Below are 24,138 nucleotides of genomic sequence, written 5' to 3' on the forward strand. Positions count from 1 at the left end.
AAGGTTATTCACAATGAAAATAATCCTAAATAACTTTTGAAACTGAGCTGGCTGAGAAGGGGGACTGGAAGTGTTTTTCCATAAGAAAATACCTGCCTCTCCTAGCTGACTGGGAGCAGAGTAGACAGAAAAGTTTTAAGCTGAACTTTTCCATTTTGAAGCAGTTCTGTGATTGACCCAAGTTTAAATTAAAATTATGCTTGTTTATAGAAATGTCCAAGCTTTCCTTATTCCCAGCACTGTACTTAAATTGTGTTGATATTGATATTACATTGGATTATTTCCCTGAAGACATGAATAAGAGCTAATGTAAATGCCCATTTAGTTTTAAGAATCCTGAGAGAGTAAGGCTTTGTCTGACTTTATTTATGAAAGCCCTTAAACATTTAAGCAGTCCCGAGCTTGCTTTGTTGGGCTTCCAACTTAAAAAATAATTTGCTCATTTAAGACTATTCTGTGATTAGTTTAGTCTGAGTGAGCACCAGGGTTTTCTGGAGAGCAGACACTTCAAAGTGGCACATACAGACCTTATTTCCATGGGAATGACTGAGCAGTCTGCCTCTATGAACGCCTCCCTTCATCAGAAAATGACATCATTCTACATGTGGCTTGACAAAAATCTGTATTTCATGTATTCCCATCTTCATATTGCCTGCCTTGCTCTACAGAGCAACAAAGGGCATTTCCTAATGATGTGCTTCACGTGACACTGAAGTACCCACCAGAACGGTGCAGGTGTGCACACAGACAGCTGCCTTGGGGTCTAGAGCTAAAATTCAAGGGGTACTTTAACTGCACCTGGCTCCACTGTCCTTTGTTACTGGATGATCTCAACACACAGCAGCAGAGTACAGGTATTTCATAAGGATTCCACATTTGAAGTCCACAAATTCTGTGTTTACACTTTGACAAGCAGAAAACCATGGTAACTACCGCAGTGTCTAAGTATGGGTTACCATAAAGTTTATTCCATAATATCCATGCTGAGAAAAACAAAGAATCAAGTACCCACTAGTGTTTGTATAATAGGTTTAGAGCTCAGAATTTTAGGCACTTTGGACAGCTTTTGAAGCAAGTCTAGCTAAATTGCATTAGTAATTGCATAAGAACAATCAGTGACTAATTAAATCCTCTTTCTGGATACAGATTACTGGCTGAAGATTTATGTAGTATACACTACACTGCGGTGTACTCATTTGAATTAATTACTGCAATCACCAAGCAAGGATCCCCAAAACCTCCACGGTAAAATAAGATGCAGGCTGACTAGGTTTTTCCAATGTATGGTATTTTCTGCAAAGGAATAATACAGAATTCCCATTAAAAGCTGCAGCACTGCTGCCTCAGCCCCCACGCTCCTGCCTCTCCATGTCATCAGCTGCTCCCACTGACAAACGAGCAACTCAGAGCAGCTCTGTACCAGTGCAGCCAAATTGAACATTACTCTGGCATTAGAGAGAAATAAGTCTTGTATCTACTGGCTCGAATCAAAGGACAATAAATCAGAGTTCCACTTTTGCTCTGGTGGCTTCTAGGATACTTCTCCCCCACTCCAGTTTACACCTCCTTTGTGCTCTAAATCGCCTTGTACCACCTTATTGCTGAATTCCTGACATCTTCCAGTGCAAGCTAAACAACACTCATGGTTTCCCTCTGTAGGCCTTGCAAAGTTTCCTTGTAGGTTATACTCTAAGTAAAGTAAGCCCAGAAAAACTGTCCCAGGCCACCCCTCCCAGGTCTCACAGAGATCCCCACACCATGGGGTTCTACACCTCACTCTAGCTGAGAAGAGAGCAGCAGCAGAATAAGTTGTTTACACAACAATGTTATGTGTCTAATTAGCAACCACCCCAGGTAATGAACCTCAGATCTCCAAGGGCACCACATGTATCTGCCTCTCAATTTAAGTTTTGTGTTTTGAGCAGTAACATCCCTTAGTTTATACATTACTAACCAACCAACTGAGCTTGAACAATTTTGCAGAGATTGCTTCTATTTATAAGAGGATACACGTGTGGCATACTTGGACAAACATGGAGAGTATTTATATTAGCATCTTGAAAAGAACTTTAAACAAAAATAGAAAAATTGCTTGTATATTCATGTACAAAGGCTGAGGCCCACCCTGATCTAATTGAGACACACTTATTCCTATTTCCAGATGACCTTAATCTCTGTTTATTAGGTAAAATAGAAAGGAGGCTGCTCCTGGCATAAATCACACACTGACTACAGCTGTGGCCCATGTACAGGAATAACTTTCATTGCAGCAGCTCTTCTGCCTTTTTAAACCAGGATTTGCAGTGAGCACTGAAATGCCCCTGCAGTGGCTGCACACAGAGAGCTCAGCACGGCCAGCCACTTGCTGCCACCACCAAAGATGATCCTCCTTCTCCCTTTCTCAAACTACAGCAAGAAAAAATATTCCTGTTTAATAAATATCAAGGTTTTTTTCTAAAGGGACAACATTTAATAGCTTTCAGAAACGTCCTGTATTGCCAACCTGGCTGGTGCCCTTGGAAGCAAAGATCATAGAATCAACTAGTTAAAAGCAGTAAAACTGAGGCTTCTTAGAGCATAAAAAAAAACCCTCAGCAAACAAAAAAACTTTTCACACTTCAGTGAAATCTGTTTTCCTGTTGAGACTGCCTGTCTTATGTTGCATGACAAGTTTGTCTAGATTCTATTTACAAAAATTATATAGCAAGATGAAATTGCCACAGCTTAAAAGGACATTTCTTTGTCATAACAAAAGTAAATATTTTACAGAAGCTGATGGACGTGACAGCTGAGATGACTCAGGTCAGCCGAGGAAGCATCCCCTCTTCTGAATCCCAGGTAGAGTGGACAGGAAAAGGCTGCCATTAAAGATGCATTTAACATGGAAAATGTTAAGATATCGCAGGAGGCTAAGCTGCACTGCTTGAAATCAGTGTGTGCTTGTGAAGTCAGCCTTAAAGTTCATTTTAAATCACATTTTATCATTTGTTCTAACTGAAATCAGAACACTGAACTGGCAGAAGTGAACATCTGAACAGCTGGAATTGGAGTTTACAGAAGGCTTTAAAATACTTCAGGTAAGAAAAACATTTTGGATGCAAATCAAATTCACTAAAGCAAAGATAATCTTCTATTAGCTTGACCTTTGCTAGTGACTAAACAAACTCAAGTCAAAAAAGCAGATGATACCTTCCCTTTTTTGATCTGTGAGCATTTGCAAGTCATGGGAGGAAAAGATCCAACAGATAGTTCAAGAACTCTAGGTACATATATAATTATATTTCCATTAACTACCACCCAGGATGGTAACTACAGTTTTGAACTTTAGAGTGCTGTTACATATTTATTTTAAGGCTGTTCCAGTGCAGGATCAGATAATTGCAGGAGCAGGGTAGTGCTTATGATTTAAGAGGTGCATTTATCTCAAGTGTATCTGAATTCATACACAGCTACAGAAATGCTGAGTCCTTCTAGTTCATAAAATACAGTAACATGACATACAAATGTGGGGAGAATACCAATTTTTCTGTAAACTGATGAACTGAAGCCAAGCTTTCCTTCCTGTTAAGGTAAGTCCCCCAGGCCTGCTCTAGAGCACAGTCTGCCAGCCATGGGAACAGCACAAGTACAGGTTATTTTTCTATTGCCTTTCCATCCCTACTGCAACTTCAGTTGCTCTTCTACACCAGTTTATCACTCCTCAGTCATTTCCTGCAGGTTATTGGTATCAAACTCCCTGTGGCACAGCCTGCATTAGAGTGCCAACTGCAGCTGTCTGTGGTGCACACCTATGATTATCTCCCATTATGACTGTTAAGAACTAAGTTGAAGGCTCATTTTCAGTACTGACTGAATGAGTTTTCGCCTTATTTGTGCTTTCACTTCACTGAGAAAATTACCCATTTTATTATCCCATTTAAAGGAATAATATACAGCAGTGTTACTACCATTATATCAAAAAAGTAGTGGCACCTGGACCTTTGTCATGGGCTCCATGTTTCTACTGTACTTCAGAGATGCTGCATGCTGCAGAAATTACAGTCTGAAAATGGGTATTTTATCAGAAACTTCTAGTCTGCAGTATTCAGGGAGAATGACAAGCTTTTTTCTCCTTACTAAAATGAGCCACAGTTTTCCCTTCAAACCATATGCTTTTAGCTTGCTGTGTAATCTACAGCACTGCAGCTGCTGAACTAACCCCGGGGTTCTCAGCACTAACAACTACAGTAAGGAGCCAATTTAAACAGGTGAAGAGAACTATTAGCTCCAGAATAGTTACAGAACCATTTAGGTTGGAAAAGTCCTTTCAGATCATTGATTCCAACCTTTCACTGGGTGACATTATGCTTACTGATAATTAAGTTGCATTCTCTACTAATACTGAAGTTACACAGCCTAAAATAAGGTGGCAAGTTCTTGAAACTCAGGGTCTTTGAATGATCCCCCTCAGGTTTCCATCACAGCCATTGGGAGTCCAAGGCAGACTCCACTGAAATAGGTTGTTATCTCTAACAAAAAGCCTGATGAGAAATACCAAGAAAAAAAGGTTTTGGTAGAAGAATTCATATCTGCTAGAACTGACTGGCTCTGGATTCTCAGAGTGTTAAGAAGAATTGGTTCTTCCTTCATTATGCCATTTGATTTGTTCATATAAGTAAATTAACCTAATCATTCTATAAAACATTATTGATATGTTCCTTCATAATGCTTAGAGTTAATGCTTGTTTACTCTCTCACTGTGACAAATTAGACCACCTACTCAGACACTGTATTTATTACTGAAGGAACACACATGGAGTGCTAAAAGCCTGTGGTAATACAACTGCAATATTTAGTTGCCTTTCCAGGCAATAATCTTGATAGCTAAACAGTTTAGTTCCCCCTCATAAAACCAGAAGGAATATAACAGAGAATCCTAAATAGTTAGCTGAGGAAAAAGAATAAAGGAGAACCTATAATGGAATTTTCCCAAAGCTTAACAGTAGCACTGATCAACACCACCATGAACTAATAGTGGACACTGTGTATTCCAGTCTTTATGTGCTGCTTTTTAGCAAAGGTGTTTGAACAAAAGCTAAAAATAAAGACCACACTGCAAAAAAGCAAACTCTGCCCTTCAAGTTCAAAGAGCTTTTCATTCAGCAGAAGACACTCATAACACGTGGCTTGAGCCCACAAACGTGTCTAGGGAGAAAGCCAAGTCAGGTCCTCTGTTTTCATACATTTATTCAGAAATGTTTCCAGTGCCCTAAAAGGATTTTTTTTTTCTATTCAGTTAGTGGTTTAAAAATAGTTATTATTCCATTTTTCCACATATTTTAACCTCTGTTATTCTGTTTCACCACACTGAAGTTGCTCAAATCCCTGATATCCCACTGAGCTGATCTGCACCCAAAATTTGATATGAGTTCCATCCATCCTTGGTTTCATGTATTTATACACAGGTTACTTCATTATAGACACAGCAGCCTTACAGATAATTAACACAAATAAGGAGGTAATAAACACACATGTAAATCTTCATTTGATTAAGTTCTTGTGCTCTGACAAGCAAGCATGGATTGTATCAAAAGCATTTTTAGGCCAGCGTTTCAACTGCTGCATTATCAGAGATTTATCCAACATCAAACAAGTTGTGCAAATCAACACACCTGAAAATTCAGATCTATCTCAGCCTTTAATAACATATGACAGCAACAAGATCAAGACACAAAACCCTGCCTGTGGAAAAAAAGATAAAAAATGGAAATGCTCAGGAAAAGGGGAAAAAACCCACCACCACACAACAGACACTAATGTCATGAGTACTGCTTGCTGTGATGGCACAACATAGACAGATTTTACTAAAACTGCTCAGCATGAAAAACAACAACTCCATACAAATTCATCTGAGTATTTTTGAATGGACAGGACTTCAGATCCTGCCTGGCAACAGTTGCTCAATTATGTGTTACTTTTATTACACACAAGACTTGGCAGCAGCAGAGAACGTATGTCTGGGACAGTCCTCAAAAAATTTACTAACACTTCAAGATACACAGGCCAAGTTACAATATGGAGAGATCCTTAAAATAGTTCATTTTGCATGTAATTATTCACTGATAACAGAGGGAGCAGAGTGAAGTTTGAGATTCGGTGATGAATTAAAGCCAATTGCCTCTTTCGTACAGTAACAAATTGTAAAACCAACATCTCTGTTGATGTCCTGCTGCCAAAAGGATGTTTCAACAACAACTGTGTTACCAGGAAAGTCTTACATCACTAAGCAATTTGTAGCTCTACACTGGAAGTATCATATGAAAACAAGCATCCAGCTTCCAAAACAGCCTCAGCACACATCCATTCCTCAGGCAGAGGAAAAATAAATGCCGGCGTTAAGATCCCCTTTTCTTTTCGACTGTGCAACCATTTAATATTCCCCACACCAGTGTTAACCAAGTTCATCACAAAAGCCAACTTCTGTCCTGTGTTTGCCTGCAAGCACCAAACTATAATTAGATGCCCAAATGATGAACGATAGGCAGATACTTGTATCAGTTCTTGAGGCTTGACCAGTTCTTGACACAGTATAATATCCTGAAAGGAGTCACCACTACTTCATATCGAATGCATTGAAAACAAGCAATGAGAAATAAAGGCACATCAAGTCAAGAGCCTTACTCAGTGTCAAAATCTGTTCTGATTTAAGAAACTGTTAGACAAAACAACATCCACATTTATTCTGAAATCCTACATTGCGATTACCACACCAGCATTTTGAAACATCAAGACTCATATCACAGCCAAACCACGAAGGATAATGACACAGACACATAACTCCCACTCTTACAGAGCCTTCTGCTTCCAACAGCTTCACTGAGCTCGGTGAAAAAATAGCAACGGCAAAACAAGGAAAACGGAAATAATAAAACTTCAAAATAAGCGAAACAATAAATCTCAATATGCAATAGCCGTCTTTCCACCTTCCCAAAAGGCAGCTTGGTCAAGGCTCCTTTCAGAGCATCTCTCTGGAAACACTGACACCTCTGCAGGGAGGCTGCCGATACCCCCGCACAGGAAGGGTTTACGAGCGACAGAACTCCAGTGCATGGAAAGGGAGAGGAAACAGCCGAAGCACTACAGCACTCACATATTAATGGAACTACAGGAGAGCTGCGAGCCGACCGCCAGAGCCCAATCCCGCATTTCAGGGAGAAGGCAATGAGAGAAGAGGAAACAGAAAGGGAGAAAAAAAAGTTTCCCCGTCTCTCCTTCAAGCAAATGTAAATTTGTTCATTAGATCCTCAGCCTTTCAGGAACAGTTACATAAAAATATGTAGAATGGGTAATGCCTAGAATAGGATTCCTTCCACTCGGAGAGGCTTTGCCGGATGAACCCTGAGACGGAGGGAGGAGGCCGGCGCTGCCTCCCGGCGCACAGAGACTCCGGCCGGCTGAGCCCCGGGCTGGGGCTGCACCTCCCCAGCCCGCCAGCCCTGCCCGCTCCGAGGGGCTGCTCCGAGGGGTCCGCAGCTCCGCCGCACAGCGCCGGCAGGGCGGGAGGCGGACGGGGTTTGTGTGCCATGAAATGGTGGATCTGCCTGTCAGGCACATTTCACGATACGGAGCGATCGTGAGCCCCTGCAAAGCGCAGCCGGGCAGGGAGAGCGGGCGGGCAGCGGGACCGGCAGCGGCAGGGCCCGCAGGGCTGTCAAGCCCCGCCGCCTCCCCCCGCCGGGCCGGGCGGCCCCAGCACGGCCCCCCCTCCGCCAGAGCCGTACTTACGTGAAAACAAAAAATAAAGTAGTCGAACCCACTAATAAGGCAGCTGCAGTGGAGACCGGGATGTATTTAGTAGGTTTAAACCTCTTTCCAGTGCTGCTGGGCATCCTGTAGCTTACACATCACTGTGTAAATCCAACCCGAGAGGAGGGCGCCGGGAGGATGCGGGTCCCTCCGGCGCGGGGAGAGCGGGACCCGGGCGGCAGGGAGGGACGGGAGAGGGACGGGAGCAGCTGACCTCCAGCACAGGAAATCCCACCCACACCGCCCAGCCCACTCGGCTGATGTCAACCAGCCCCTTAAGGTAGCGCTGCGGGGAGACGGCGAGCGGGGCTGCGGGAGCTCCCGGGGCGCCGAGCGCCGCCGCCCTCCCGGCAGCGGGCAGCCCCTGCGGACAGCGCGGGCCGCTTCTCTCCTTGTAGCAAGAGAAAAAGGCGATGTCTGGAGCTCCCTGTGCGGGACACGACAGCCCTCGCAGAGCTCCCTGCACAGGGAGGAGGCGGTGCAGCCGCTGCAGCACCGCGGGCCCCGCAGGGAGCGGGCCGGGGGTCCCTGCGGGACGGGGGGTCCCTGCGGGCCGGGGCCGGCTCGGCACAGACCGTGCGCTGCAGCTCTGCCAATAAACCCTGCCTTTCATTCTGCCAAACACGGGGTCACGGTATTAGGGGGACTGCTGCACTCTGCCAAATTTAACCGATTCCAAAATTAATAACTGAGCGCGAGCATAACTGAAATGGCACTATGCTCTGTGCTTTTTAAATCTGTCCATTAGCATCAGGAGGCAGACAGAAGAGGTAATTTAAGGTAACATCAGGAAGTTCACCGAATCAGCATTCTCGAGAGCAGTGTGTGAATGGCTCCTCTGTTCATGCTCGGGGCACCACCCAGCCTTGGTCAGGACGAAACCCTCGCATGGGGAGAGCGGTCCAAGGCCACCGGGAAATTTAGAAATCCAGACCAGGAGCTGCAGCTTGCTCCCTCCCTCAGCTAATCCCCCTTTGGCAGCTGCCAACACGCAGATAAAGTAACCACTTCGTAAGACAACAAAAGCCACATTTGCAGCGTCTGCTGGTTGTTAAAAGCAAGCTGGCCCTAGAAGGTATAGAAGGTATCCACTGCGGTTCTCTTCTGAAAGGACGTTACCATTTCTCATTTCAAGAGACTCAATTAGTTCCCCTGTTCTAGGGTCTTAAGAACTGAACAAGTAAAACCCAACCAAAAAGCCATAGGGGTCCTCAACTCTGCAGTTTGCAAAAAAAAAAAAAACCAACAAAAACTGTGAGCATCAGCATTAACAAAGCCAGCCAGTTCCAGCCTAGGACATATGGCTGTGTGAAATCTCAGCTTTGCTAACAACTGCCCCACTTCAGAAAAAAAACAAAAACCAAACCACCAGAGGAAAAAAATATATTCTCTAGCCCTCTAGAATAACTTTAAAAATGTCAACTGAAAATGAACACCAGACTTAGATTTATGAGGATAGGGAGGGACAACATCTACCCAAGTTATTTTTAAATGCTTGGGGGACATTGAATGTTTCCTATGCTTCACTACTCCTTGTCATGCCAGCTTATTGAAATTAATTATTCTTAAAATCCGTGTAACTAATCAAAAGGTCAACAATTTCACACAGAACCAGGCTCTGCATAATAATAATCCGAAAGCCTTGAGGCACAGCTAGCTCCAGGAGCTGGATCAAAAGCATCCTTGGGAAGCAAGTCTCTCACTTACCAGGTTTGATGGTATTGCTGAGAGATCTCCAAGGAGGGGACTGGGTTCCTCTTCAAAACTAGGCTGGAAGATCCATCTCAGGAGCACTCAGGTCAGGAGTTACTTTAGCACCACTTGCATGACAAAAAGCAGAGACTTTATCACTTAAATCAGTTCAAGCCCCTTCCTCCTTCCCACTCAAGCAACAGTCTTAGTGAAGAATTTTAGTTGCAAACAGAACTCTGATTAATTTTCCACTGATATTTTAAACTGGAAAATATTATCCTAAGCAGCATTATAGACCAGTTTTGATGTTTGGTCAGCATCCTGTAATGGACAATTACTCAAATGCATCTTAGGGCTTGAAAAACTTCTCTCCCAAGAGAAAAGTCATATCTGCATTTTTAGCATGGACATGCCCATTTCCTTTCTAGGTGAGCCACATAAGCATCCTGCCAAGTTTCTAGCAGGAGCTGGGAAGCAATAAGCACAAGCTCATTTTAAGATACATATTTGAAATTTGATGATTTTAGATTTCATTATCTGTCAAAGCCCTTCTGGGACAGTAACATTCCTTCATGTGAATACAGGAGTTATTCTTAAGACTATGCCTAATCCACACTTTCAGTTGTCTTTTCCCACTAGGATTCCTCCCTGTCTAGAAAGTCTGTCAAAGGCAGCTTTGCAGGTGGGGAGGATTCAGGGCTTCTGCTCGTTCCACCCCTCAGAATGGATTCCCCCCTTCACTCTGACACACTAATGCTGATCTTGCTGTATCTGCCCCTATTTGGGGGGCCAGTCTTTCAAGCCACTCCTGAAAGGAGGTTCTCAGCAGCAACTTGGGTCTTTTTTTTTATCTCCTAAGCACACAACAGTTCTATAGATGAAGACTAAAGATAAAACTGTGTGAGTACGTGGAGCCAGGGCACAAAGAATTGTAGCTTTCACAGCAACAAGAAGGGGCACTTCTCCAAACTTCAACTGATCTTGAAGAACACTGTGCCAGCCTGGGCTGGGCTGCACAACCATCCTGTGGATGCCAACCTTGTGCTGTGCATGGTGCAGGACCAGCACTGCCAGGAGGGGGCTGAGACAGTCTCTGTTACAAGTCTACAGGGCTATGCTGAACAGCACCCTGAGATGACTTTTTTCTGCTGCACATCACAGATTAACTATCAGAAGGCAATAATTTTCTGTAATTTGGTGTCCAGCAGTTCACCTCCTTTCCTTCCCACTAACACTCCAGCTCTGGAGAACAGTCTGTTTTCAAGCCAGCATAAAGCACTGCTGAGCAACACTCAACCTCAGTGCTACAAGCCAAGTGGATTTAAAGCCATGAGATGACTTTACCAGTCAAAGTGTGGGGATGTCTGAGGAGGACTTGACTAAAGCAGAACCGACCTGTCTCAGAGTTGCTCTCCTGGAACACCTTTATTTCAAGGACTGCAGTTTCTGGATTGACACTACCTTATCGGTGTGCCAGAAGGTTTTGGCAGCACTGAGGTAAACAGCAATGGCAGCATGAGCTAGGGAAAGATTTAATGACTACACAAGGAACAAATACAGCTACAAAGAGCAATCTAAAAATAATCTGGCAGAGCATGGCTAGTAATTGCATGTCTTCTTGCAAGATTTTACTCTGAGGTTTTACCCCAAATGAGAAAGGGCCAACCACAGAAGCTGTGCTGGAGCCACGTGGCAGGGCACCACCCAGAGCTGGGCAGATGAAAGGGAACTCCCAGCAGAGCAAGCATCAGGAAAGCTTGATTGCCGTGCAATTTTCATATCAAATCATGGTACTAGTATTAGCTGGAAATCTCAGCTACATGGTTAAGAAAATTCTTTTATTTTGCACACTTGAAAGTACTGAAAATCCCTGGAATATTTTATCAGTCACTATGCAATTTAGCTCCTAGCTCATATTTGCTGTTGTCGTTAAACACCGACCTCAATAAATAACTGTAGTTTTCTTACTGGATTTGCTTACTACATTAAATGCATTTGCCAGCCCACATAGTACTGGGGACCTGCAAACTGTTCAGGGTCACTGGGAGAACCCTCAAGGATCAGCAACTAGTTGGTTAGGAAAAGCTATTTTTCCTTCAAATTTGCAGTGCTCAGAACATTTGGATCATCTTGTGCTGCCCAGTCCTGCCAAAAAGTCCAAGCAGGGCCAGATAGTTCTGGGTACAAGCCAGACCTACTAAGTTACCCACTGGAACTTTAGTATGACAATTTTCATTTAGTTGTTCATTTCTTACCAGACAAATAAAGAAATTATTGCCTAATAATGCCTTTTCAGTGGCCTAAACAGATATCCCACAAAGTTTTCTAGAGTTTTCCAATAGATATTTTCCATGGAATAGCATTTGTGCAGAATTTCCCAACTGCACTGAGGGGGCACTGATTGCATTTACTGTGAGACTTTGAAACCCTACAGACTGATTCCTAAATGATCCCCACAAGAAACTACTTACACCACAATGATCAGAGAATCAGCCAGGTTGGAAAGAACCTCTGAGATCATCAAGTCTAACCCTTCATTTTTTTTTAATTTTTTTTTTTTGAAATCCAGTCCGGGTTTTCCCCCATTCCATACTCTAGAAAAATCCAGTCCAGGTTTTCCCCTTTTCCCCACTCCATTCCATACTCTGGAAAAATCCAATCCGGGTTTTAATCACACTCCATTCTGTATTCCAGAAAATCCAGTCCAGATTTTCCCTTCCCCCACTCCATTCCATAGTCTGACCAAAGTCCGGTCCTGGTTTCCCCTTTTCCCACTCCATTCCGTACTCCGGCCAAAATCCAGTCCGGGTTCTCCCCCATTCCACACTCCGGAAAAATCCGGAGCCTCCAAACATTTTGAAGATTCACCAACCATCCCGTTTAAAACAATTACTTGAGTGTAATTGTCCTCCACGAGAATGAACTGCCACTCTAAATGATGCTGCTGAAACTCTGGAAGCCAACAGTGTTCATACACCAGCAAACAAGATATTCAAACTGATAAGCACTGCTTGTATGAAGCAATGCAACTTGAATTATACTGGGTAGTCTTGAGAAATATCCTCATCACCCGGGGAAAAAAAAGTCATTTACAGTATTAAAACACAATAAACTGTGGTGTTGGCAATTTCTTAATGGGACATTTAGGATCACTAATACAAGCTTATTCCTGGAGGGAAAAAAAAAAAGAACCCAACACATTAGTGTAGTCTTCAAAATCATTACCATGGGATTCCGAGGGAACTGGTTTGAATTCATTGCTGTAAGCAGCCTTCTTTAACTGCCTGCTAAGAAGATACTATTTTGACACTTGTCAAAATTTAATGATTTCAAGGTTAAATTCATTACTGAGGTGTCCTCAGATACTCACCCATCCAGTTTTGTGCAAACAAACCCATCAGTACCTCTAAAAGCTGGGGCACTAAGCCTGGCCTGGAAAGCATCTTTCTAAGCCTCTCAAGCAGAGGATTTTTACAAACTGCAGACTTCAGCACCTGCCAATGCTTTATGAACCCTCTGTATTTTCCTTCTTTACTGAAAATAGATTAAAACCTTTAAAAAATCTGCAGTTGTACCTTCTGTAAGATTCATATTCTCAATAACGCCGTTACTGAAGTTGGAAATGCTTAAAAGGACTTTATCCAGCTGCATCAACAAAGCTATATTCCCCACTATTTTAGTTTAAACACGCTATGAGTTACCTTGCCTCACTGGGAGTAAAAAAGAAAGTTGCCACTGTTGAACTGCAGGTGTTAAAACAGCCTAGAATCAAATTTGCCTCTAAAATCCTAGAGACAAAGTCTCACCACACTCCTCTGAACTGCAGAAATTAGTTGAATTTCTGTGCTGTGTCTGAACAGTGAATTAGAGCAATTTCTGTGTGATCTATTTTTACTGCCACAAGACTTTCAAACAGGTTCAGACATTAATCACACTGAAGTTATTGCCATTTCAGAAACAAGTACAAGGCAACTGATGTATTTGCGCCCCCAAATTCCAGAGGGAGCTTTTGCACTACAAGCCTACCTTTCTGTCAAAGGACTAGTGCAGTTCTGGAGCCAAGTTACTGCCTGACAAGGCAGGGCAGGTTCTGTCAGCTCAATATCCCTGTCAACAGTGAAGATGGGGGGAAACCATGAATCCCTGGTGACCTGGGCAGGGGGACGAGACAACACTGCATCAGCTGCAACTGGAGAATACTCAGTACAGAGTAAGCTACAAAAACATTTCAAGGACTCCTCGTGCTGGTTTACTTTACATATAAGAAAGCTGATCATTAGAACCACTTGCACGAAAGTCCTGTTTCTCTGAGATCAATTTTAAAAATACTTACTGCTTTTTAAGGTGTAGAACAGCACACCTATGGCTTCTAAAGTGAGCAGAACTTTGCCTGACCATCCTTTACTTTAGGGGACTACAACATTCTTCAGCCAAATGTTATCCAGAGAAATCAGTTCACTTAGTGGTCTCTCATAACTTTGCTCTTTGAGACTGCAGACCTGCAAGGATGGCTCCAATCCATGAACTGTAAACATGGATCAATCAACCTAAACAGGAATGGAAATGTCTTGAAATCATTTAAGCATGCATAAAAAAAGAGGGGAAGAAGAGGGTAATAACATTAAGCAGGAATCATCAATATCTAATATCAAGACAAATTAAGTAATTCAGGTGTTGCCTCCCCTCTCCTGTCCAGTGTTTGACAGTGAAATCCAACTCACCCATTTTGCTGCCTTCATCACTTTGCCCCTGTAGATTAAAAATGCATTCCCAGGAAGAGTTCTTAAAACAACAAGCAAATCCTTTAAATGAAAATTTAAGTTTATTTTGAATTTTTAAAATGTCATTTCTATCAATTTAGACACACTGTTTGACATTATCAGATCAGAGAATTTACAGTGACTCATGGATAAAGATTTGGCTTTTACATTCAAATGTTAAATACTTCAGAGTAGCTTTGTCTTGTTATTTCCAAACCAGAAACACTAAGGAGCATTTTATTTTGCCTTTCAACCACCTTTGTTAATTAACAGACTTTTGATATCTGCTGTACTTGAAGGGGAATGTGCAAAACACCAAAGGAATTACTCTGTTTGAATGAAGTGAGTACCTTAATTACAGTTCCAGATTTAAGACTCATTCATGGTAGCATTAAAAGACAGTGCTAAAACATGATTTTTTAAAAATATATTTTCCTCAAGTAGGCTGCAGAACCTGACCAAGTTAAAAGCCTCTCCATGAAGATAAAAAGGTCTTGCTATCCAACATTAACATCACTCAGTCTTACAGTTTAGCAGGTTTTGTCTGGTTTTCATTAATTATTTTGGAAACTATTACAAAATTTCATCACTATCCTAACACAATCCTTGTATTAGTGTTCAACAACGAAGTTCATTTCATCTATCAGACTTAATTGTGTTGATTTTATTGCTTACTATAGTTTATCTTCTTACTCTAGCACTACCTTGAAATCGGTCAAGTCTCCTCACTGCAAATGTTTGTTGTTAATCCAATTTGCCCATCCTGGCAAGGAGAGTGTCCCTCAAGCTTGTACAACTTCATTTACTGTTCCAAAGTGACTGCCACTCTCCCAGAGGGACAGCCTCCCTACCAAGCACCTGAGAAGTTCAGAACTCCTCCAGTTTGTAAGAACAATGTGAGCTCCAAAGCCCTGGGGAAAAAAAAGCTTTTCAATTTTAGCCTACAACTGCCAGGATCTGCTGACAGGGGGAACCTCACAGGAAGGTACTCACACAGTTTGGATGCCTTTGCACACACACCTCGGCAGAACAGGCTGCTGTGCCTCCAGCCAGCGAGGGGCACGGCGTGGAAGAGCTGGGACAGCAGCAGCAGCTTTCTGCTGGAATCAAGCCTTTGTAGGATTAGCAAATTTGGGGCAGGGGGGAAGCACAGGTTTTGTTTCTTAAGAGGAAAATCCTTGTCAAACCTCACATAATGCATTTTCTCCCCCACCTTCACTTTCCCTGTCTGATGGCTCAGCACCAAGTGTGCCAGGAAGGCTCTCAGTGCCCCATTCCCTGGCACATCCCTGCCCAGCACACACACAGCACAGGGAAAGCTCTGCTACATCACACTTGGAGAAGCCAGACAAGAAACACGAATGCATCCTGACCTTCCCTGCTGGTAAAAGTCTGTTAACCTGCTAAATCCACAGGAATGATGATATGTAGCTTCACACCCAAGGAAACAAGTGTATTCACAAGCCTTTACAGTTCTGCCCCTGATGCTGTTTTCACGTTTGTTTTATTCACTCTTTTGGATGACTATAAATGTTTCCACTATGGAAAAGAAAGTTAGCACAGTACATTTTCATGACTGGGGAATGGATTTTTCTGAAGACACCTTCCAAAGGGCAAAAGCTTAGAAAAAAACAACCTGAATGCTGATCTGTGTTCCTTATAAAGTCCCTTGTAAAAAAAATTTAAAAAAAAACAAAACCAAAAAACCAACAAAACAAAACAAAACAAAAAAAAAAAAAAAGGAAAAGAAAGAAAAAAGTAAAGGAAAAACTGCAAGGCCCAGGATGATTTTATTGCTTTTCTTCAGTTTTTTCCTTGGTCTCCTTCTTCTCAGATTCTCTGCTTTCTTCCTTTACAGAAAGCTCTTCTAGTTTTTCAGCAACTTTATCAGCACTATCATTTTTGTCTGTGCCTGCTAAAAGATTGATTAGGAAAAGTGTTACATAGAGGCAGTAATGGATTTTCCTGTTACAGGGGAAAGAGTAGAGAAGTGGAGGGTGAGGGGAGGGGAGAGACAGCTGGTATTCAGAATGTGAACAAAAATAAAGACATTCTCCACCGACCACTGGAGTGACTCATTCCATTTCTTTTCCTCTGGTAATTATTATCTCAGATGTCAGAGTTCAAGAAATACCACTTGCATATGTTAATCACCACGTGAGGGCCTAATTACAGGGACTGAGAACTGTGTAACAACTGGCCAGCTGTGCTGTTGCCAATGACAAGCTCCACAAGGCCCAGCTTCTTCTCATCTGACCCACAACAACCAGAAGTCAAGTTCCCCAGTCTGAAACTGAGGAACAGGAGTTCTTAAGGCTGGCAAAGCCCAGTCTAAATACCCTGAATAATGTTGATGCAGACCACAAGTAGCCTGTACTTAGAAAGGCTGGAATTATTTGATATGGTGACACATCTTGGCACACAGGCAATTCTATAAGGAGGTGCAACAATCTATTAAGAGACCTGTGAATAAATGCTACGACTTCATACACATTAACAACTATACAAAACATTAAATGTTATACTTGCATGATTATACTTTTGTGGAATTTGGGAAAGGGAACTGGGAGGAAGAAACAGGACTGTGGTTGCAGTGTTCACAGTTCATTTGTGTACCATAAACCATAAATACTTCCCTGGTATGCTTTCAAAAGAAGCAATGTCCCAACAGCAACTGTAACAGCCTTCTACAGCAAAGAAGGCCATGGTCACTGGAGTGAGCTTTACTCTTGCAGACAGAAAAGCACCTGAACTGAAGGCTGCAGTTCAGCACAGAGTGAGTCTGCTGGAACACGACACTCCAGGGCACTGTCACCACTCACACAGCTGGAAAACTGAGACCACCTTACCTTTCTTTGCTTTCTTGCCTACTTCATTCCTGCATTCTTCAAATTTTGCCTTGAATTTCTGTGCATCTGTTTCAATAATGATAAAATATTTTTTCATTAGTTTTGCTGCCTCACAACATTGAATACTTCTGATCCTGAGGGAAGACACCCAACGAGAAGCTGTGTAAACAACTTTTTTAGGGACCTCTGAAGTAATCTAGTAAATCACACAGGATGTAAAATTCTTCAATCACATCTTTGTGCAAAAGCAGTTTATTTTCTTCAGCAAGACTACTGAAGCAGTTTATTTTGCAAAATAATCAAAATGTAATGCCAGCAGGAGCTGTTTTGTAGTTATTGCAACTCCCAGCTGTCTCTAGCCTACAGGAATAGGAACATGATGTCAGAGACTGCTCACACAACTATCTGTATGCAAAAGACTGAAGATTAGCTCTGAACTACTATCTTTGTGAGCTATGTTATACACCAGGAGTCTTCCACAACCTTCCCATGACTTGGGTTCTTAGCATGACCAAGGGCAGGCAATGCCTGTTCCATTAGTACAGCACTCACACTCTGGCCCAAGGGCTGCACTCCAGCTGCTCCTGAGACAAGAGCTGAGAATGCACAACTGTCAGGATGTTTTGGTCTAAGCCAGCTGATTTAGTTACACGGATGTTTCTACACAAGTAATACCAGTACAAGAGACAAAAGAGGAATGGGCACGGTGCTTCCTAACCCCAGAGCAACAAAGGAGGTAATTCCCCGTGCCAGGCTGGGCTGGCTGCCCACACGAGGTCACTGTTGCCCCACAGGAATTCTGAAAGCACTATGGAACTAGCCTAGGATCGATTCCTTTTCAAGCATCTCAAACAGAGGAGACACTAGAAGGACACACTTCTGTCTGTTCACCTGTCATCTCCTTAGCCAGTACTGCAAGGGCAAACAGCAGGACAGGAATTCTCCCCCAGGACACAACATTCAAAAGGCTGAACAGCCTCCACCAGAAAGAGGGACTTTTCAAAGAAGATGAGCAAATAATTACCAAACCCTTTTAATTTCCTTTTTGATCATGAAGCAAGCACTAAGCAAGTGGATCAGAGAGATTTGTTTGGCTAAACAATGATGTTGGACATAAGCATGATACACTAAGTTCTTCCCAGATGTAGGCAAATTCATCTAGTTTTAGAATACACTTTATGATCCATCTAACATGTGGGGACAAAAGAAAGCTAACACACTAAACTGGTGTGGCAAACTGTAAAGCAGGAAATGCAACACTTTTTCATTTCACTTCTTTAAAAAAAACAACAAAAAACAACAAACCAAACCAACATAACCCCACACACACCCAGACACTACTTTGATTTCATCCTAGCTGATCCATAATTAGAGTTACTTTGGTGTTGTGGTACTCAGTGCAGTTACTCCAGAAAAAAAACACAAACTAGTATGATGGGTTTGACTGGCACTTTTCACTGAGAGATCCACTTAATCAAAACACAGAAGATACTACATACTTCATTTAAAAAAACCCCAACAAACATGTAGATGTTCTGCTAATGCAGATGGACCAGAAATATCAGATCAGGATTTCCCTGCTTCTAATGCAAATATCTAATCTTAGCTACAATTCAGCACCTGAGATAAATGAACACAAGCTGCATGTGAGCCTCTAAACTGCTTTTAGTTTTATTCTAATTGGCATTGCACTTGCACAAAATGGCTTAGATTAAAAAAAGTGCCTAGGGCAGAGATTGAACAAATATTCCTAAAGGCCTAATTACTACAGTGTTTGTCAACACACATGTTTAGTGATTACCAGACTCCTCTCAGATAAAGAAGCAATTAGCTAACACTGCCATGCAGGGTGGGACAGGGTATCCACAGCAGTGATTTTACAGCAGTTCAGACAGGCAGTGTGCCACAACAGTTTAAAGCAGGGTAAGTTCAGTGCCATCCACTCACTCTCTGCGTTTAAAAAGCGGATTGCCAGGAGTTCAGGCTTGGGGCACTCGTCTGCAAAGTCAGCGTGTGTGTTCCAGACCCAGGCCCTGTCGCTCCCGGCGTTGGGCTTCAGCTCCATTAAGGGTGTGACTGAAAAGAAAGCATTGGAAGATGTACAGAGCACAACTGCAAAGGTTTCCCACACCAGCCTCCAGAAATCTCACTGGCAACAGCCTGCAGTGGTTATGCAGAGCACTTCACACAGAGTTACTCTGGATAAATAAAAGACAGTGGTGCCCATATATAATTTTCCTTACATCACCAAATAAAACAATGCACCATCACTGTGTAAGAGGATTCCCTCTGTTACAAAACTGAGGGTTTGATTCAATATTTTGTTTAAAACAGATGACTGTGATACTAAGATACAGTCACTAAGCACAACTCTGATGGCAAATGATTCAGGAGGAAAAGGTATCCAAACAGACAAACAGCATTCATTCTCCCTTTACACACTGAAAATACTACCAAAAATTAGTTAAAAAAAAAGCATTATTGCTTCAATTAATCATCAAATTGAGTTAACTTCTCTGCCATCAATTTAAAGCTGTAGTACAAGGTATGACAGAGTTCTGCAGCCCTGCAAGGTGCACACAGTGTATTTTCAATCCCTTTGCTCCCTCCCAGTAAATGGAGCCCTTTCCCTCCAAGATGCTCCAATTACTTCACCTGACTGACTGGAGAAGTTCTCACACTGCTCTGAGACTTGGTGCATTCCAGACATGCAAAGTTTAGGGAGGGCTTTTTTTATCCTTGATCCCTTGGGTCCTGTTTAGTTCAGGAGAAATCTGAAGAGTCTACTCCCTTCCTTGCATTTTTAAAATCTAGAGATCAAATTACATTTTGTTCCATTCAGTGTTTTGCAAAAATGAAGAGAGTCCTTTTGTCTGCCTGTGAGTCAGCATAACTTCATTGAACAAATCTATACTGAGAGCAGCTTTTCCAGGAAAAAAAAAAACAAACAAATTTTACATGAACACTGTAAATTTATCAGTTCTGTTTTGTATATGCACATTTATTTCCTTAAACAAAAGGGTTTTTCTTGCTGGTTGGTGACTGCACTGCTTTCATATTTGCCATTTCATTTACTAAACAGGAACACCTGTGTCCTCTGAACAGTCTGACTTTCTGAAGGATCTCCCTCAAGAAAACAAGAATTACTGCTTCTGACTTGAGGTTTGTATTAAGCTACTTCTTATTTTCAGTTATCTAAATGTAGTTTAACTCCACAGAACACTATATACTCCTCCTATAAAAATCTGACTATTACCAAAGCAAGCAACAAAGTATTATCAAATTAATCTACTTGTTGCAAGTTATGCTGACTTTCAAGTATGTCCTACACTTTCATGTTCTTTTTATTCAAAGAGGATTCTTTTTTAAGTGAGTCAGCCCAATGTACCACATTCATTTCAGTTTATTTCACAAGCAGGGAAGGGCAGACAGAGATTAGTTTGGCACCTCAGTATCTGTTTTCTGATGGTTAAGGGATTGGTTCCAGCAATTCCAAGATTTAGCTCTAAGTAGTAAATTACTACATGATGGGTTTTCTCACCCTTTTACAAAAGCAAACCAGACTAAATTCATATCCCAAATAGTATTAAGGCCTGCATTTTCTATACTCTATCAATCATTAAAGTAAACTACACACAACTGGAAGTTACATAATGCCTGTCTATCCCAGCTAAATTTTAAAGTGACTTTAGTTGGTCTTAGAGCAGTATCAGAGTCTGAAGGAAAAAAATTGCAGCTTCCTTCCATTAACAAAAATAAGCCCTAATGGTTTCTGATGCTTGTGGCCTTGTGTGAAGAGCAAGAGACAACTGTATTTACAGTCTAATATAAATTTGATGTCTGTTCAGAAGATGTACAGCACCTCTGTAGCTGCTACTGAAACCCCACCGAGCTGTTAACCTCCACTGTACAGTTCTGCAGGGCCACTGTTTAAAACCAAACTAACAAGTACTGTGGTGTAGAACTCACTATAATGGTTTGCACAGATTTTGAGAGTTTTATCCCTCCGCATGAGGAGGCGAATTGTTCCCTTCTCCTTGTGTTTCAGGAGTTTCACATCCCCAGTCCCTCGCTCCTTCCACTCGGGATGCTCGTTCTCGGACGCGAACCGGAACAGCTTCGCTCGCCTGCAGGGAGAGACAATCTAATTACTCTGCATGCAGAAACAGCTGCTGAAACCTCACAGCTGACTGAACAGCACAGTGGTTTGGAAAGCCACACATCAGAAGAAAACAATTCCTTTTACAAGGGTCTCTGTTCTAATTCATCACACAGATTTAGAAACTGATGGGATAAATTAAACTTTAATAATAAGCTATTAGAAATGATGTAATGACTATATTAAAATCCAGCAGGTTCTGGACACTCTTTGAGATGACAAACACATTTGGTTTAGGTAACCTTTTAAATTCAGGGAGCTAATTAACAGGTGTTGCTATAGCCAGAGTTCTTACATATAGGTACAACTGCTTCATCTTCCCAGCAATAGTAATTCACAAAATTTAGCAGCCTAATGCTAAGTAGAGACTCTTGTAAAATTCCAAGCCCAGTGTTTGATCAGCTATTAAAGTGCCTCACCCTCTAGAGTCACTCATTTCCCTTTAACTCCAAAAGCCTACTTGCTGCTCTCCTTCAATCAGGAATAAAGTGGAACATGTCTGCTTCAGAGCATCACTGCTGAACCTTCCAAGATGCCAGTGTGCCAGAGGAGAAACAGGAGGAGTTTGGGATATTGGCCAAAACCGAGCCAAGACACAGCCTGAGCTCTGCTAGTGAGGAGTTCAAGACACTGGTATAGCACAGGAGGCACCTGCTCACACTGCAGGGCAGATACACAAATGCAAGGGAGAGGCACTTGTAATAAACCAGGGGCTTCAAGAGAAAGTGTCAGATGCTGGAGCATCTACTCTGACAGAGGCTCTGACTCACATTAACTACTTGGACCAAAGCAAGTCATTCCTTCCAAGTCCAGCTGGCATTCAGCAGGTTATTCCCCAAGTTTAACTATCAGAACCACCAGCATTCACTAAAAAAGGACTCCTTTCCTCCATCACCCCTTTGCAGACATGAAAATTAACCTACAGAACACCAGAACTTACACTGTTATTTCACTACCACGATCTTTTAAAATACAATAATTCTTTAAAAAATCCTTCCATGTGATGCTGGCTCTGACAAGCAGAGAGGCCAAAGGGTCAGAGATCTCACCATGTACCTGTCAGAACCTGACGAGCACTTGAGTTATTACCAGCATCTGTGTAAGGAGAACTCAAACCTCTTTTCCAGATGAGCAATACCATTCTGTGATTAAGTAAAACCAGTATTTTTTAAACCTATTTAAAGCAAGCACATCAGGGATCAAACTCAAAACACTTCTTAAGCCTTTAGGCTACACTTTTCTTCAGGCAGATCAAGCTATCCTGATTTGACACTAAGCCCAATCTAGGGATAAAACTATGTTTTAGACAAGAAAGAGGTACTGCCACAAATGCCCCAATGCTGCATCTATTGCTTTTATTATTTCAGTACCTTGTGCATCACCCTCTACCTGGGGATACATGGCAGCAACTCCATATACATCTCCTTTCTTTCATCACAAGACACTTGTTTTACATTGTGATCACACAACTTCAAGCCTCTAGTTATTAAGTTTCTGTTTTGTTTCATGCTAAACAGTTCTAAAGACAGGTCTGCACTATCAGCTCCCTTCTATTGTTCCAAACTTCAGTTTCTTGGGGCATTATTATCAGTCACCCCCAGTCAATCTCTGCCATCACAGTAAACACCAACCAAATTGCATTACAGCTTCATACAGCTTTTTATAAACAGTCAAGTTAAAGCATAATAAGCATTCAGATAACAGACAGAATTATTGCACTTACATCTTGAAGAGTTCTTCCTCATCCTCTTCCAGAGTTTTTATTTCTTGCTCAGGAAGGGAAACTATGGGCTCAAAGTGAGGGTCGTGGTTAGAATCATCTGTATTTTCAGTAGAAGTATCGTGCTCCTCGTGTGCTTCCTGAGGAGAAAGAGAACACAAACAAATAACTATGCTGTGAACCTAAAGCCTGGAGTACTTATACCTGTATTTAAAATTAAAACCTTTATGACTTTTCAGCAATTAGATCTTAGTAACTGAAATACCCTGTAACAGTAAAGGAAAACTGAAAACAAGTGGCTTTCAAGTCAACATATGGTTAAAGTATGAAACAAAAAGGTGCTCATGCAGTGCTGGATGTTTTAATCCTACCACTCATAAATTGTGCAGAGGCTTGGCCTTGGAGCAATAAATCTTGGTTATGGAAAAGTAATTCCTTCAACCATTTCTCCTATATAATGTGTTTTATGCTACTAAAACCCTACTATTTCTTAGAGTCTAATGACCCATCACTAATGGGAAAAATAGAAAAAAATCCCCCACACCACCAAACCAACCACCTAACCCAGCTTAAGGGACACACTGCATCCCAAGTTCAGCATTCTGTTTTATGTATTAGAATCACCAACAGCCAAAGATATTTTTGAGCCACAGCTCTAAACCTCATGCAATAATTTAAGTTTTTTGCTTTAATACTCTTCGAGGAACTTTAGGTTATTGGTAAATGGCCAAACTACTACTGCCTATGTAAGTTCTTTAGGAATCTGTCATAGCATTCATTAAGCTTAAGAATAGTTTTTACTGTGTGACTAGTAGGTAAGTGATAAACATCTCCAGTGCTTCATACCTATGGGCTCCTGAGAAGCACTCACTACACAAGCCTAGAAGGGAGATTCATGTGCAAGTTTAATGAAGCCACAAAACAGCTATCTCGGGACAAGGGAACTGATTCGGGTTTGGCTTTTTTTGTTTCTTCTTGAATTACAGAAAAAGGAAAAACAGTCTATACATTGGGGACACTTAAATCCTACTTTTACTTTACAGATGAAGGAATCCACTCTTACAGGCTCTGTGCACAACATCCTTTACAGTGCAGGTATACACCACACGTACATAAAGCAATTGAAATAAAGCAGCTTATTTCTACTAAATAGTGAAAAAAAAAGGGGGGAGA

The 24,138-nt window shown here is 41.9% G+C and overlaps 2 protein-coding genes and 1 non-coding gene across 6 annotated transcripts in view; all 3 read right to left on the reverse strand.

Annotated features, from left to right (window-relative positions):
• The window catches only part of ZDHHC8 (zinc finger DHHC-type containing 8), a 108,182-nt gene extending 94,184 nt beyond the window's left edge, over positions 1–13,998 (reverse strand). For 3 of the 4 annotated variants that reach the window (XR_001921099.1, XR_001921098.1, XM_018076226.2), the window contains exon 1: positions 7,765–7,968. Coding sequence is in view for 1 of the 4 variants with exons in the window: in XM_018076226.2 (XP_017931715.1) it covers positions 7,765–7,868 (104 nt within the window). In the remaining 3 variants the exon portion in view is untranslated. Of the gene's footprint in view, positions 1–7,764; positions 7,969–9,492; positions 9,606–13,503; positions 13,629–13,810 lie in introns of those variants that run through there. The other variant, XM_018076227.2, reaches the window with a different exon arrangement.
• Positions 13,999–14,280: 282 nt separating this feature from the next.
• RANBP1 (RAN binding protein 1) lies at positions 14,281–24,078 on the reverse strand. Its single transcript, XM_029961207.1, has 5 exons — positions 22,969–24,078; positions 21,056–21,213; positions 19,034–19,162; positions 17,087–17,152; positions 14,281–16,152 (listed from the first exon to the last, which is right to left on the reverse strand). Coding segments are annotated over exons 1-5 (480 nt in total). The 5' UTR covers positions 22,971–24,078; the 3' UTR covers positions 14,281–16,027.
• On the reverse strand, positions 16,893–17,023 carry LOC112841182. The gene has a single exon (XR_003212804.1). It is a non-coding gene; the product is annotated as a small nucleolar RNA SNORA77 (small nucleolar RNA).
• Positions 24,079–24,138: the final 60 nt, after the last annotated feature.

Source organism: Manacus vitellinus, unplaced genomic scaffold (genome assembly GCF_001715985.3).
Source record: "Manacus vitellinus isolate BGI_N305 unplaced genomic scaffold, ASM171598v3 scaffold_31_pilon, whole genome shotgun sequence".
Taxonomy (NCBI): domain Eukaryota; kingdom Metazoa; phylum Chordata; class Aves; order Passeriformes; family Pipridae; genus Manacus; species Manacus vitellinus.